The sequence below is a fragment of the Heterodontus francisci genome, chromosome 15 (assembly GCF_036365525.1).
Source record: "Heterodontus francisci isolate sHetFra1 chromosome 15, sHetFra1.hap1, whole genome shotgun sequence".
Lineage (NCBI taxonomy): Eukaryota > Metazoa > Chordata > Chondrichthyes > Heterodontiformes > Heterodontidae > Heterodontus > Heterodontus francisci.
The window spans coordinates 69,391,183-69,404,250 of NC_090385.1; the positions used below are offsets into that span (position 1 = coordinate 69,391,183).

At 43.2% G+C, this 13,068-nt stretch overlaps 1 protein-coding gene across 1 annotated transcript in view; it reads left to right on the forward strand.

Moving 5' to 3' along the window:
• Positions 1 to 13,068, forward strand: part of pcdh11 (protocadherin 11) — a 685,592-nt gene that overhangs the window by 491,934 nt on the left and 180,590 nt on the right. The window contains exon 3 of the mRNA XM_068047006.1: positions 3,922 to 4,120. Within this exon, the coding sequence (XP_067903107.1) occupies positions 3,922 to 4,120 (199 nt within the window). The remainder of the gene's footprint in view (positions 1 to 3,921; positions 4,121 to 13,068) is intronic.

The following is a 13,068-nucleotide window of genomic DNA, read 5'->3' on the forward strand; positions in this document are numbered from 1 at the left end:
AAAACGTCTTTCCAGCCAGTCTGGCAGTCGTTGCAATAGGTCTTTTCTTCTTCCCAGCAACAATTTGAAGTTTTAATGTCCATGTGGTGAAATTAATGTGTCTCATTCTTGGCAGGTGGGGGCCTGCATGTCATCAAGGTATTTAAAACGTTAAGTTTAGATAAGATGAAGAGAAACTATATCATCTGGTGGGGGAAATCAAGAACAAGGTGACATATTCTTAGAATTGGAGCTAGGTTATTCAGGAGTGAAATCAGGAGGCAGTTTTTTTCATTTTAGATAATTGGAATTCTCTTCCTCCAATAAACTGTGGACGCTGGGGCAATTGGAGCTTTCAAGAGTGGGATCGATAGATTTTTGTTAGGTCAGCGTATTGAGAATATGGAGCAAAGATGGGTAAATGAAGTTGAAGTACAAATCAGAGATGATCTAATTGAAAGGCGGATCAGGCTTGAGGGGCTATTTGGACTATTCCTGTTTCTATGTTCCTTACTAAGCTGTGTGTGCATAATTATTGCATTTCATGAATATCTCACTGAGTATTTCTGAGGACATACAGGAGACCTCCCCTGCTCTTCACATAACATCATGGCATCTTTTATGTCCAGCTTAAAGGGAAGATGGGGCCTCAGTTTCACATCACATCCTAGAAATACACTTTCAGCAGTACAGCACTCCCTTACTTGAGTATCAGACTAGATTTTGTCTTTGGAGTAGGACTTGAATCAAGAACCTTCTGCCCCAAAGAAAGGAGTACTACCAACTGAACCAGAGCTGAAACCACATACTTAAGTACTGGGGCAGTAGTGGTAGATCTGGTGGGATTGTGAGTAGATAATGTCATTCCATTATAGTCCCATCTTTTTACTGATGTCAGCAGGGAAAGGGCAGAAACACTGACAAACAGTGAACATGGCAAAGCCCAGGATGAACCCATTACCACTCCTGTCTACTGCAAATGCTGCAAGTTTTACACTGAAAGAGTTGGTGATTTTCAGGACCATGTTATTTTCACAGTTGACCATATTACGGATACATTTTTCCTGAGGGACAGTGAAATGCCAATGTTTGCAAATAGGTAAGGCCAGAACTGTGATGGTAAAGAAAATAAAATATTGTTGTACAGGCATCTAGGAACTGCAGAAGAGCAGAGATTTGGGAGCATTAAAGTTTCACTGAACTTTGTTCACTGCATGCTACAAGGAAAAGCTGACATCTGTCCCAATTTCCAAACTGACATGTTTAACAATTTGAATAACATAAGAAGGAAATTTTTCAGAAGACAAAGTATGTAGCTTTTTCTGTAATGACTGCATGAGGCTTTGATGAACTTTTCATCTTCCTTGTTTTGCATGCTGATAAAAAAAGTACAAACAAACTTAACTTGGTGTTCAGGAGGCAATAGACATCATTTCTGGCAAAAATTTAGTGCTTAAATTTTTGTGGAAGATAAAAGTGTTAGCTCCATTCACTGTGATAGATTTTAACTTGGAGTGGGTTTCCAATGGGAAACCACTCCGGTGAATTAACTTCCTTCCCAACAGTTGTAGCAGGGGGCCATGGTGATTTTAACCACCAGGCCTCATTTAAATGTCACCAGTCCACTTTCCACCCATTTTGGGTGGAAACAGGTCACAGACCAGCTGTCAACAGGGAATAATTGGGCAGCCCTTGGCCACCCAGGCCTTCCAGGTAAGTGGTGGAGGGGGATTTTTGGGAGTCTCCTGCAGGAGAAATGGGAGGGAGGGGAGAGCATCTGGGGCAGAGGAGGCTGCAACTTTTCTTGTGGGGCCTCAAGAAGCTCTCCTCCTCCTCCTAACCCAGAAAGACATTTTTTTCACTCACTTGAAGAACCTCTTCATCCTTCCCACCATCTGCTGAATTACTTCAGTTAAAATGTCACTAGGGTCCTTGTTGATGTCATAGGACTCTGATTTGCATAAATCTATGGGACACCCATGGGTGGGCACCTCGTCTGCTTGCAGAACCTTGCAACTTAATAACGGAGATGGTGGGAATGGCCCAGTTCTGAGCAGATAAGCAACCTCTTTATTTTTAGCTGCCCACTTGTCTGGTTTCTGCCAGATGGGTAGAGTTAAAATCAACACCACTGTCTCATGTTTATGTGTCAAAATGCATCAACTAAAATAACTGGTGATTGGTGTTTTTTTTCTTGATGTCAATTGTTCATGATAGATGTATGGGTAGTGTCACTCTTTGGTGGGGGGAAAAATAACAGCTGGCTACCGAGGCCAGCCAGTTACTGAGGGCAGCCATTGCTCCAAGGGATCATAAAATCAGAGGGGGATAAATTTGTTTGCATAGTGCGGCTTCTAGCAGTGCTCTGCACTCTTAAGCTCGCGGCGCTGCCTATCCCCGGGGAATTGACATAAGTCTGCTAGAGGTGCTATGTGAATGAATTTTTTCCTTATAGAATCCTGCAGCCTTTCGGCCCGTCATGTCTGTATTGGCTCTTTGAAAGAGCTATTAATTAGTCCCATTCACGTGCTCTTTCACCAAAGCCCTACAAAATGCTTTGCACTCTACACCATGATTATGGGGAAATGAAGAATAAGTTACTAATTAATATTTTTCCTAATGGATGCTTGTGTTTTAACAAAATCACTGAGGCTGGTGAATGTAACGTAAGACAAAGAAACAAGTTTAATGTTCAAAGAGCTTGCGCTTTATGCATGTCTGTGCCTGTATGTACAACTTAATGTAGCATATGATTTAGCCCATCTAACTGAACCTTAAATTATGTACTTCGTTTTCAAATTGGCAAGGAAGGATAAAGGGATCTGCCATGCATCATTTGGTAAAGGCCCTGTGTGTAACTGAGGGCTGGATATTACCAGCCCTTTGTAGACGGGCTGGGAGGCAGGAGGGCTGGTAATATGGCTGGGGAACGCATCAGGAGGGGAGCCCAATATCTTCCCACTGCCACGGCATATTACCAGCAGTGGGGACCTTAGCAGCGCGATTAAATCAATTAAATGCCCAATTAAGGGCCACTTCCCGCCCTGCCGGTATATTCCCATTGTCAGGAGGGGCTGATGCCGCGTGGGCAAACCACCAGGTAAACCCCACTGGCCTCCCGGTGTGGGAACCCAGGGTTGGGGGTGGTGGGGTGGGTGCCCTCCTTAATGGCTGCTCCACGGTCCATAGCACCACCGCTGGAATATGTCTCCCCCTCTGATTACCAGGGCTTGCCTGCCTGGCCCCAGCTTGCTGAAGAAAACTTACCTCGTCTTCAAGGGTGCCTTGGCATGGAGGCACCCTCTTCCTTGTCATGCAACCTTGGCAGTGGCCAACCTCTGATTGGGCCAGCAGCTCTGGGAGGCAGGCCACTGTCCTCAATTGGATGGCGATGCCAGTTGCAGCCAGTTAAATGGCCACCACCGGTAAATTGCCGTCACAGTGTCCTGCTGCCCGCCGCGCGGTGTCGTCACCCTCTTTCAGTCCCAGCGGTAGGACTTCTTTAATGGTGATAACATTCAGCCCTGAGTAAATCAGATCTGTGACTTTCCCAGTCTGTGCTGAGGTAGCTGATCTTGAATGATCATATTGCCCCTAGATAAGGGAAGGGAAACATCTGATTACCAACAGGTAGCTCCTGCTGGAATATTTACAGTTGTGGAAATCAGGCGGGGGCAGGACTAGGCTCAACTATGATGCCCTTCATGCCCAAATAGCCTACAAACATCCAGACAAACACAGGAAACCTGATTGCTTAAGCTAGGTGTTATGACCTATGACCTATGTCTGAAGCCAGCAATAGTTGCTGCCTTCAGAACAGAAGGGGAGAAAGTTAGAGGCAGAAAATAAATAGATGACAAGCTTTTAAAAAAATAGTGACCTATCTCTTACAAGGTGTCGCATTTTTGGACGAAAGTAACAAATGTTTTTTTTTCTCCCCAGTCGCAACGAAGGGTTACATTCCACCTCCCTGATGGCTCTCAGGAAAGCTGCAGTGATAGTGGTTTGGGCGACCATGAACCCAACAGTAGTGCCAGCACATCGCACCCTCTGCCCCTTGGCTTCCCACAGGATGAATACTACGAGCAAGCATCCCCTAACAGCAGGACTGAAGGTGATGGCAACTCAGACCCCGAATCCAGTAAGTGATTTCCGGTGTTTGAAGCAAATTACCTGAGGTAATTATGGGGCCTAAATGAACAGTATTAATAAGTAGCTCTGACCTACATAACTGCTTCACACATACAGACCTACTGAGCAATTTGTTAAATGAGCCCACAATATGACAACAGTAGAAATGGGCTGGTAATTTGAAATCATTTGTTACAGGAGTATGATAGTTATAGAAATGTTTTAATTAATCATGAATAGTAGTTAGCAATTGTCTGCATATACTGATAGGTTTGAAAAATATGCAACAAGGGCTGACTGACCCATATTCAGATTTGCATTGCTATTTTAGAATCATAGAATCATACAATACAGCAGGAGGTCAAGTGGCCCATCATGTCAGTGGCTGGCTATTTGTAACAGCTATCCAGTTAATCCCACTCCCCTGCTCTTTGCTCATAACCTTGCAAATTTGTCCTTTTTACTTCTGTGTGACATTTCATCTGATTTTATTCCATCAATCCAGAGCACATGAATCCAATATTGGTTTATTAACCCTCTCCCACCTCCCATATATACTTATGTCGAAGGCAACCTGTATATTATATATATATATGGAGCCCATCCATAAAAAAACAACTCCACAGCCCTTGCATAAGGGTTTCAATATTACAAAGCTTCTATCCATCAGAATTTCCAGCTTCAGCTTGGCTGTTATCCACAATTATATTTCCCTTCATTCTATTCTATTCTTTCTCATTTTTGTCCGTACATATGCTGTTCTCCAGTGATGTGATACTTAAATGGCAACTCCTGATTACAGACCTCCCACTACTGATTTTCCTTCTCTTTCTGTGCCTACCCTGCTGAGATGTCTCTAATTTTAATTCAGCAGTAGGAGCTTGGACTGAAACTGGGAGGAGGAAGCATAACTATTTAAATAACACAACCCTGGAGGACTAGAGTTATGGCTGTACCTTCTGTTTTTAGTGAAATTGTTATGGCAGGTGGCAGGATAGGACCCATGTGTACACATTTCCCTGTCCCCCTCTACTTTTAGCCCTAAACCAGGACAGAAATGTATATGCTTATACACGACAATATATATTAACCATGTTCATTTATGGCTTCCCTTGGTCCAGCACTATAAAATGAGTTAATAGCAGTTCAAAACTGCCACTTACATCAAGTCAATACAATTTCTAAACTTGGATGATTTTAACATACCTACTAGTAAATTTAAATAGTTCTCATATTGTTCAGTTAAATGAGTAAATCATTTTATATGTCACTAAGGGACCACTATAAATGGTTGAATGATGGTTATTTTCATCCTTTGTGAATGGGAGAGGAGACAAATTTTCCCAGAATGATTTACAAAACAATAGAGTTGAGGCTTTAGATGACCTATTGATACAAATGCATTGTACAGTGTGGTATTGAGTCCCACTGATCAGCGAGATCTCAGGCTTGAGTCGTATTAGATTTATAGATACAGCACTGAAACAGGCCCTTCGACCCACCGAGTCTGTGCCGACCATTAACCACCCATTTATACTCATCCTACACTAATCCCATATTCCTACCACGTCCACCTACCTATACTAGTGGCAATTTTATAATGGCCAATTCACCTATCAACCTGCAAGTCTTTTGGCTGTGGGAGGAAACCGGAGCACCCGGAGGAAACCCACGCAGACACAGGGAGAACTTGCAAACTCCACACAGGCAGTACCCAGAATTGAACCCGGGTCGCTGGAGCTGTGAGGCTGCGGTGCTAACCACTGTGCCACTGTGCCGCCCTAATTATTCTATGCTGAATTAATTGATCTGTCCCAGAGTTGCAATAGGTGTACTACAAGAGGCTTCAGTATCTTGAGGCTAGAGGAGGGAAAAATTACCTAGGCTTCCTTCTTCTCCGAATCACTATCCAATGGCTGACTGGAGAAATTTGTATGTGTGTGCATGTGAAGGGGATGCAATGCCCATCTTCACTAATTTAAAAAAAAACAATTCTTTATCATGCAAGTTGCCAAAGTCAGGAATTTCTTCTCCCAGATGAGATCAGGATTAGGATTTGTGACTTCTACCAAAAACTCACTGTCCAGACTCACACATGAAAAAGCCTCTGTGGCAAGGTAGTGGAGAGCTGTTAGCACCTGTGCAAATGTTACCAGCACTTTACAGAGAGTAAAGGAGGAATGGCAAGAAAATTGGAGAAAAGGACAATGCTGGCAAATATATCCCAATCTCACTTAAAGGACTTACGTCAACACTTTCTCTTCAACAGACAACTGGACCTTTAACTGCTCAGCTATTGTATTTTATTTTCTACAATGTTATAAAGCAATCATTATAATATCTACCTCATTTTAACATGCACAGTGCTTTGGTTTCCAAAGATCATGGTATGTTGAGTCTGAAAAGTAAACACAAATCACTGCCTTGAAACACAGAAGGGAATTTTAACCTCCACAAATGGGTAAGTGGCTTTCCAGCACTGCTTGTTGGTCAGGAGGAGCACGAGTGCTTCCTTCCAGTCCCCCCAAGCTAACTTACTTTGTCTTCCACTGTGATCGGAGCTCCACACACTTGTGATCGGATCATTTACCCCTCCACCTATCTCTACCCCGATGGTCTACAACCAACTGCCCCCCATGATCTCTAAGCAGCAGGAAGCTGACTTGTTCTCAGGCGGCAGCCTCTACTGCAGCGTTCCCTGTCTGACAGGAAGCCAAGCCTTTCAACTGGACAACTGAAAACTGCTTAAAAAATCACATGCAGTCTATGGATTTAAAACTCTACAGTGTTCACCTGACTAGAACTCCTCCCGCCTCCCCTATACCACTTGGGAATCCTGCCCCAGTAAATATCAGGGCCATAATGTCCTATGTGAAGAATCGGGGACACGTTTAGCAAAGGTTGTCAGAGAGTTGGGTTAAATCGCTATAAATCATTTTGGCCACTTTTCCAGAATTCCAATACCAATATTTCTGGTCACGCTATCTAAACTGTGTGTTCTAAGATACTTGCATGTATCTGAGCAGTAGGTAATCTAAATAAATAGAAAAACAGAAAGAAAAGGTTAAATCCAGTTATGCATTTATTTCATGATAACATGATAACAGACAGTGAAAAATCTACCCTGTACAATTTACAAACTCACAGAGCAATAAAACATAACACCACAGAAGGAGGCCATTTGGCCCATCATGTCAATGCTGACCCTTTTAAGTACAATCCAAGGGCTGGATTTTATGCAGCCAGCAGGGGTCTCGCACTGGGCTCAAAAGGCAAGGGGAACCCACCTCGGCCATTTGGAGGGCCCCCACGGCTGTATTTAACAGCGCTTGGACAATTAACAGCCCGCAACCGGTGTCCGTGTCTCTTTAAGGATGGAGATTCCGCCTCTTAGAGCTGCTGGCCAATCAGAGGGCCGGCAGCTCAGCAGTCGCAGCAGTGCCATCGGGAGCAGTGGCCACTAACAGAACTGCAGCAGGCACTTGATGAAGTGCAGCTATGGAGCCTGGTCTGGAGGTAACGGGGGGCAAACTCGCTAGGGCCTCTCAGGCAGGCCCTGGCAAGGTGGGGGGTGGGCCGGGGTGGTGGTGAGTGTTACTAAGGCCACAGGGGTGGGGGCCCTCCGTGGGCCAAAAATTGCCCACAGAGGAGGGCCCCCCCTTACACCAAGCCCCATGGAGGCCACCTTGAATTACTGGACGGCCTCCTCTTGGGGCAGGGATCCCACGAGCTGCTGGCAAAATACCATTGGCAGTGGCAAGAGGCCCTTAAGGGGCCATTAATTGGCCCCTTAAGGGCCTCAATTGGCCTCTAGATAGGAAGGCCCAGACGAACTTCAAAGGTGTCAAGAAAGCATTGAGCACTCCACACCCACCCACCTCGCCATGCAATTTTATGCACCCCTACCTCTGTTACTGCCCATAGGGGGCCCATAAAATTCAGCCTCAAGATTAATGCCATTGGCCTGTTTGGTCCCTATAAATTTGTATTTTTTTTGCTTCAAACATTTATTCACTGGAAAACCTAGATGGTGTACTTTCTTTGTCAACATCTTTTTTAAACACACACAGATACCACACACTTCAAGCCATATAAGTCTGTATTTCTGTCTGTGTCTCCAATTAAATACTTTTTGAAGACTAGTCACTGTTGTAATGTAAGAAATGCTACAGCAAGATTGGGCCTACCAACTGCTCATCACCCCATGAATAGCATCGCACACTTGCTGTAGAGTGCTTCAACCCATACCATCACCAAGAACTAGTCAGATCTGCACAATATGTTTTAGTGCAAGTGCATAGTGAGCTGCACACATGCAGTGTTTTTATTAGGGAATCCAGTACTTTTCTTATAGCTCAGTAGTTCTGTCTTGAAATTCCATTTTTTTTTCTCAGTAGATGTGTTTTATTCCTTTTCCCTTCAATGGGGAAGGTTGGATCACAGTCTGCTACGTCATTACTTTCAGTGCCACTGTGTAATTATTTAACAGGAAGTCTATTCTGAACAAGATGGGTCAGACATCTTTACCTTTCTTTCCTCATGTGGAACACATCACTTCTGCACGCTTCTCCAGCTAACAGCCAGTGCAACTATGTGTGTGTGAGGGGTTGCGGGGGCAGGGGTGAGTTGGAGTGGGTTTTGGGCAAATCACTTTTTGTTTCAATACATGTTTTGCATCTACGAAACATGATGGACATGCAGTAAACAATCCATTTAGGTGGGGTGCCTTCTCTTAGTGTGCCTTTGCTGATGACTGTGAAGGCCAATCCTTGACAATCAGATTCTGCCACAATTGCTGCATGTGAAGCTACCAAGTGACGCTGTGATGCTGACGTTGGTGCCTGTTGCCAAGCTGCTGTTGCAACTGGTTGTCATGGTAGTACACACCAGTCCACAGGATGTGTCACCATTTCCCTCTTTTGCCAGCTAGTAACTCCTGGATGTGATAGTCGGCATTTAGGTCCTTCATATCACGCTTGCAAGCATCCTTGAAGTGGAGCTTTGGGTGCTCCACTGGTCGTTTGGCCCCGGCTACCTCAGCATACAGAAGGTCCTTGGGTATACGACCATCTTCCTTCCTGCGGACATATCTGATCCACCAAAGCTACCTCTCTTTGATTAGTGCCAACACACTTGGGAGCTTTGCCTTTCAGAGGACCCCCACATTTGTGATTTTGTCCTGCCAGGATATACCCATAATGTGCCACAGACAACAAAGATGGAAATTATTGAGCTTCTTTTCCTGGTAGCCGTAAGTCACCCATGTTTCACAGCCATACAGCAAGGTGCTGAGAATACAGGCCTTGTAAACCATCAGCTTGGTCATAAGGATCAGCTTGGTGTTACCCCATGCATGTTTTGCAGGTCGGCCAAAGGTGATGCTGCTTTCTCTCTATGTGTATCGAGCTCTGCATCAAGGGACAGATTGTCTGACACTGTTGCCTCAAGTTAGCAGAATTTACTAACCACTTCCTGTGGGGTGTTATTTAGTGTGATCAGGGACAGAGATACAACACCTTGTCCCATGACCACAGTTTTCTTGACGCTTATAGCATGGGAGAGAAAGTCCATGAGACTTTGTACCTGAGTTTCTGTGTGAGTGACTAGTGCAGCATCATCAGCATAGAGGAGTTCTCTGATCAGGACGTGATGTGTTTTTGCCTTCGCTTTCAGCCTTCATAGATATAGAGCTTGCCGTCTGACGTAGTGTACAAGTAAACTCCTTCCATATCTTCAGGGAAGGCAAAGGTCAGGAGCTTTGAGAAGAAGATGTCAGAATGGGGGCTAGGACACAACCCTGTTTCCCTCCATTCATCACTCTAAAACTGTCGGAAGTGGAGCCATCAAACTGTACAGTGCAATGCATGTTGTCATGGAAGGAGCAGTGAGGCTGAGGAGCCTTGTTGGACAACCAATTTTTCCCAAACTCTTGTAGAGCCCTGCTCTGCTGACAGTGTTGAATGCCATAGTGAGATCTATGAAAGTAAGGTAAAGGGGTCTACTCTGTTCCCTACAATTCTCTTGTAGCTGGCGTGTGGAGACGATCATATCCACAGTAGATCTGCCGGTACGGAAACTGCACTGTGATTCCGGGTACACTCGGTCTGCAAGTAAATGGAGTGTCTTAAATATGACCCTAGCAAAGGCCTTGCGCATGAAACTAAGGAATGAGATTCCCCTGTAGTTGTTGCAGTCTCCTCTGTCACCTTTGTTTTTGTGTAGTGTGATGATTTTGGCATCATGCATCTCCTGTGGAACAGAGCCTACTTTTCATCAAAGAAGGAGAAGGTTGTAAAGCTGTGGCAAAAGATGGGACTTACCGTGCATGAGCAGTTCAGCTGGGATTCCGTCCTTGCTGGTTGCCTTTCTGTTCACTAGGCGGTCTATGGCCTTCTTGAGCTTCAGTGATGCGGGTTCTTCATGTAACTCAGCCATGACAGAAAGTTGCAGGACACCGTCAAGTGCAGACTGGGAGATATCCAACTCACAGGAGTATAGCTCACAATAGTGTGCAGCCTAGTGGGACATCTGCTTACTTCTGTCGGTGAGTACTTCGCCATCTGATGACTTCAGAGGAGCAACTTTGGTGATGGCAGGGCCAAGCGCCCTATTGATCCCTTCGTACATAGGTTATTGATTTCCTTTGTCACATGCAGTTTGGATTTTGTAACATAAGCTGATCCAGTGTTTGTTTGTGCAGTATCACCCTTTCATTTGCATGAATGTTTTGGCTACTTTCATGTCATGCAGTGTGTTAGCTGTTGGGTTTATGTTGTGCATCATGTAGGCTTCGTTTATCGCATCAATGACAGATATCATCTCAGCTGAGTAGGTCATATAAGACACAACTATTTCATGTCATTATGGTTAATGCAGTTCTGATAATTTAACCATGCAGTCATACATCCACTACTGGTACTACTTAACCTGTAAAAGCACCTTACAACATTTGGCAGCATTTCCAGATATTGCTGGGGCTTTCATTTCTTCTGTACGAGCAGACTTCAATCTTTTGAAAAGGTTGGAAGCATGCTCCTAGGAATTATAGGCTTGTGAACTTGACATCTATATAGGGATGAAACATTGCAGTCTGCTCTAAAGGAAGTAATTCCAGAGCAGCCAGTAAGAATAACCCCAATAAATTCAAGCTTACATGGGTGAATGAAAGGCAGATCATGCCAAACAAATTTAATGGAAGTCTTTGTGGATGGAATTGAGTTAGTTGATAGTAATGTGATTACTATTACATACTTTAATTTCACAAGGTCCCCCACATAAAACCTATGGCTAAAATGAAAACTCATGGGATGAGGGAGGAAGTTGTAAATTGGGTAATGAATTAGCCAGATAATGAGAAATGGAATGCAGTAATTAATAATAATAGCTCTAATTTGTTAGCTATGACCAGTAGAGTCCCTCAGTAATCATTTCTGGAATCGCAAATGTGCGCAATATTTATTGGTAACCTCATGAGGGTGTTGTCTGCAGAATGTCAAGGATTATAAATTACATCAAGTTGTGTAGAAAGACTTTGAAAGCAAGTGGAAGAGATCTAGAAAGGCTAAGTAAGACTAACTACAAATTGTTTCCTTTATTTCTGAGAAAGCAAGTAACACATATAAGTGCTAAATTTAATCATAGTCTGTTGAAGAGGCTGGAGGAGAAGTTTGTGTATAATAGCTGATTGGTTTCCTTAGTTTCTAATCATGATCACTGGTCTCTACTCAAAGAATTCCTCCACATCCACACTAAATGAGTTTAGACAAGTGACCATGAATAGCCTGATACCCTTTAACTAAGGAAAGAGGCAAAGGGACCATAATATACTTTCTTTAGAGACAAAAGTACTGAGGAGAGACATCATGAAAGTTTCTTCTTTAATAAAAAATCTAACTAACAGTGTAGATGTGGAGGAGTTTTGTGTGCAGAGAGTGAGAAGGCATGATTAGAAGGAAAGCAAAAACGTTCTATATTGCTGAAGCCAGAACTAACTTGAGTTGAGAGTTTTTAGCTTTTGGAATAGATTTTTACCTCAGGCATTGATGATTCAGTTGCAGGATTTAAAAAAGGAAATGTGTAGGGAGCAAGGTGTGAGGCAGCATGGAATTTGATGTAATATGTGCAGGTCTAAATATGGTGATGACTGTCAAATAACACCAGTTGGAAAAATTGTATCTTATTCTGCTGACTGTACTGAGCTTCAGTGAAAAATCTTTAATAAAAAAAGCAGCATAACATAACTTCATAAAAGGTCTTCAGAATAAGTAATACATGTTTCATATAAAAACAATCCATTCAATGCATGATTTTATTGATTCCAGGCCTTTAAATATAAATAAATCAATATATTCTGCAATACAGTTGTCAAACAAGTCTAGAATCTGCTGTGGCCAAACTGATCAAGGAAATTCCATAATCTAAATCAATTACATTTGATGTAAAATTTTAAACAGAGTCCCTCTACAAAATTTGATTCTCTCTGGTACACAAACTATGGTGGCCAAGAGACATGTAACCTAATCTCAGGCCACCATGACTACCTGGATGGGATATTGAACATATATCCAGCAACTCACACTTCAAAGTGCCATTGGGTTGTTAACAAACCAATGCCACTTTGTTTTCCTTTTTTTAGCTTTAAAATCTATTAATGATCCAGGATACATCATTTTTTATTCTAAAAGGGGAACATGGCTACCAATCTTATGCCTTTTTTCCCTCCGGCTTTCATGTGTTTTTATTTTCTTCTCTCCTCCAATACAAGGGAAGGAATGTTATTAATACTTAGAGCTTCTTGATCCATCAACCTTTTGGGGTTTCTGTCAACTCTTTTGAGCCTGTTAGCCAGCTTTCACTAGTTTTCAAGGTTCATTTGTATGCAAGTACATCTGTATGACACTTCTCCATCCACTGTTGTAATACAGACATCTGTTTGTTTTAAATGGGTTAATGTCTTCA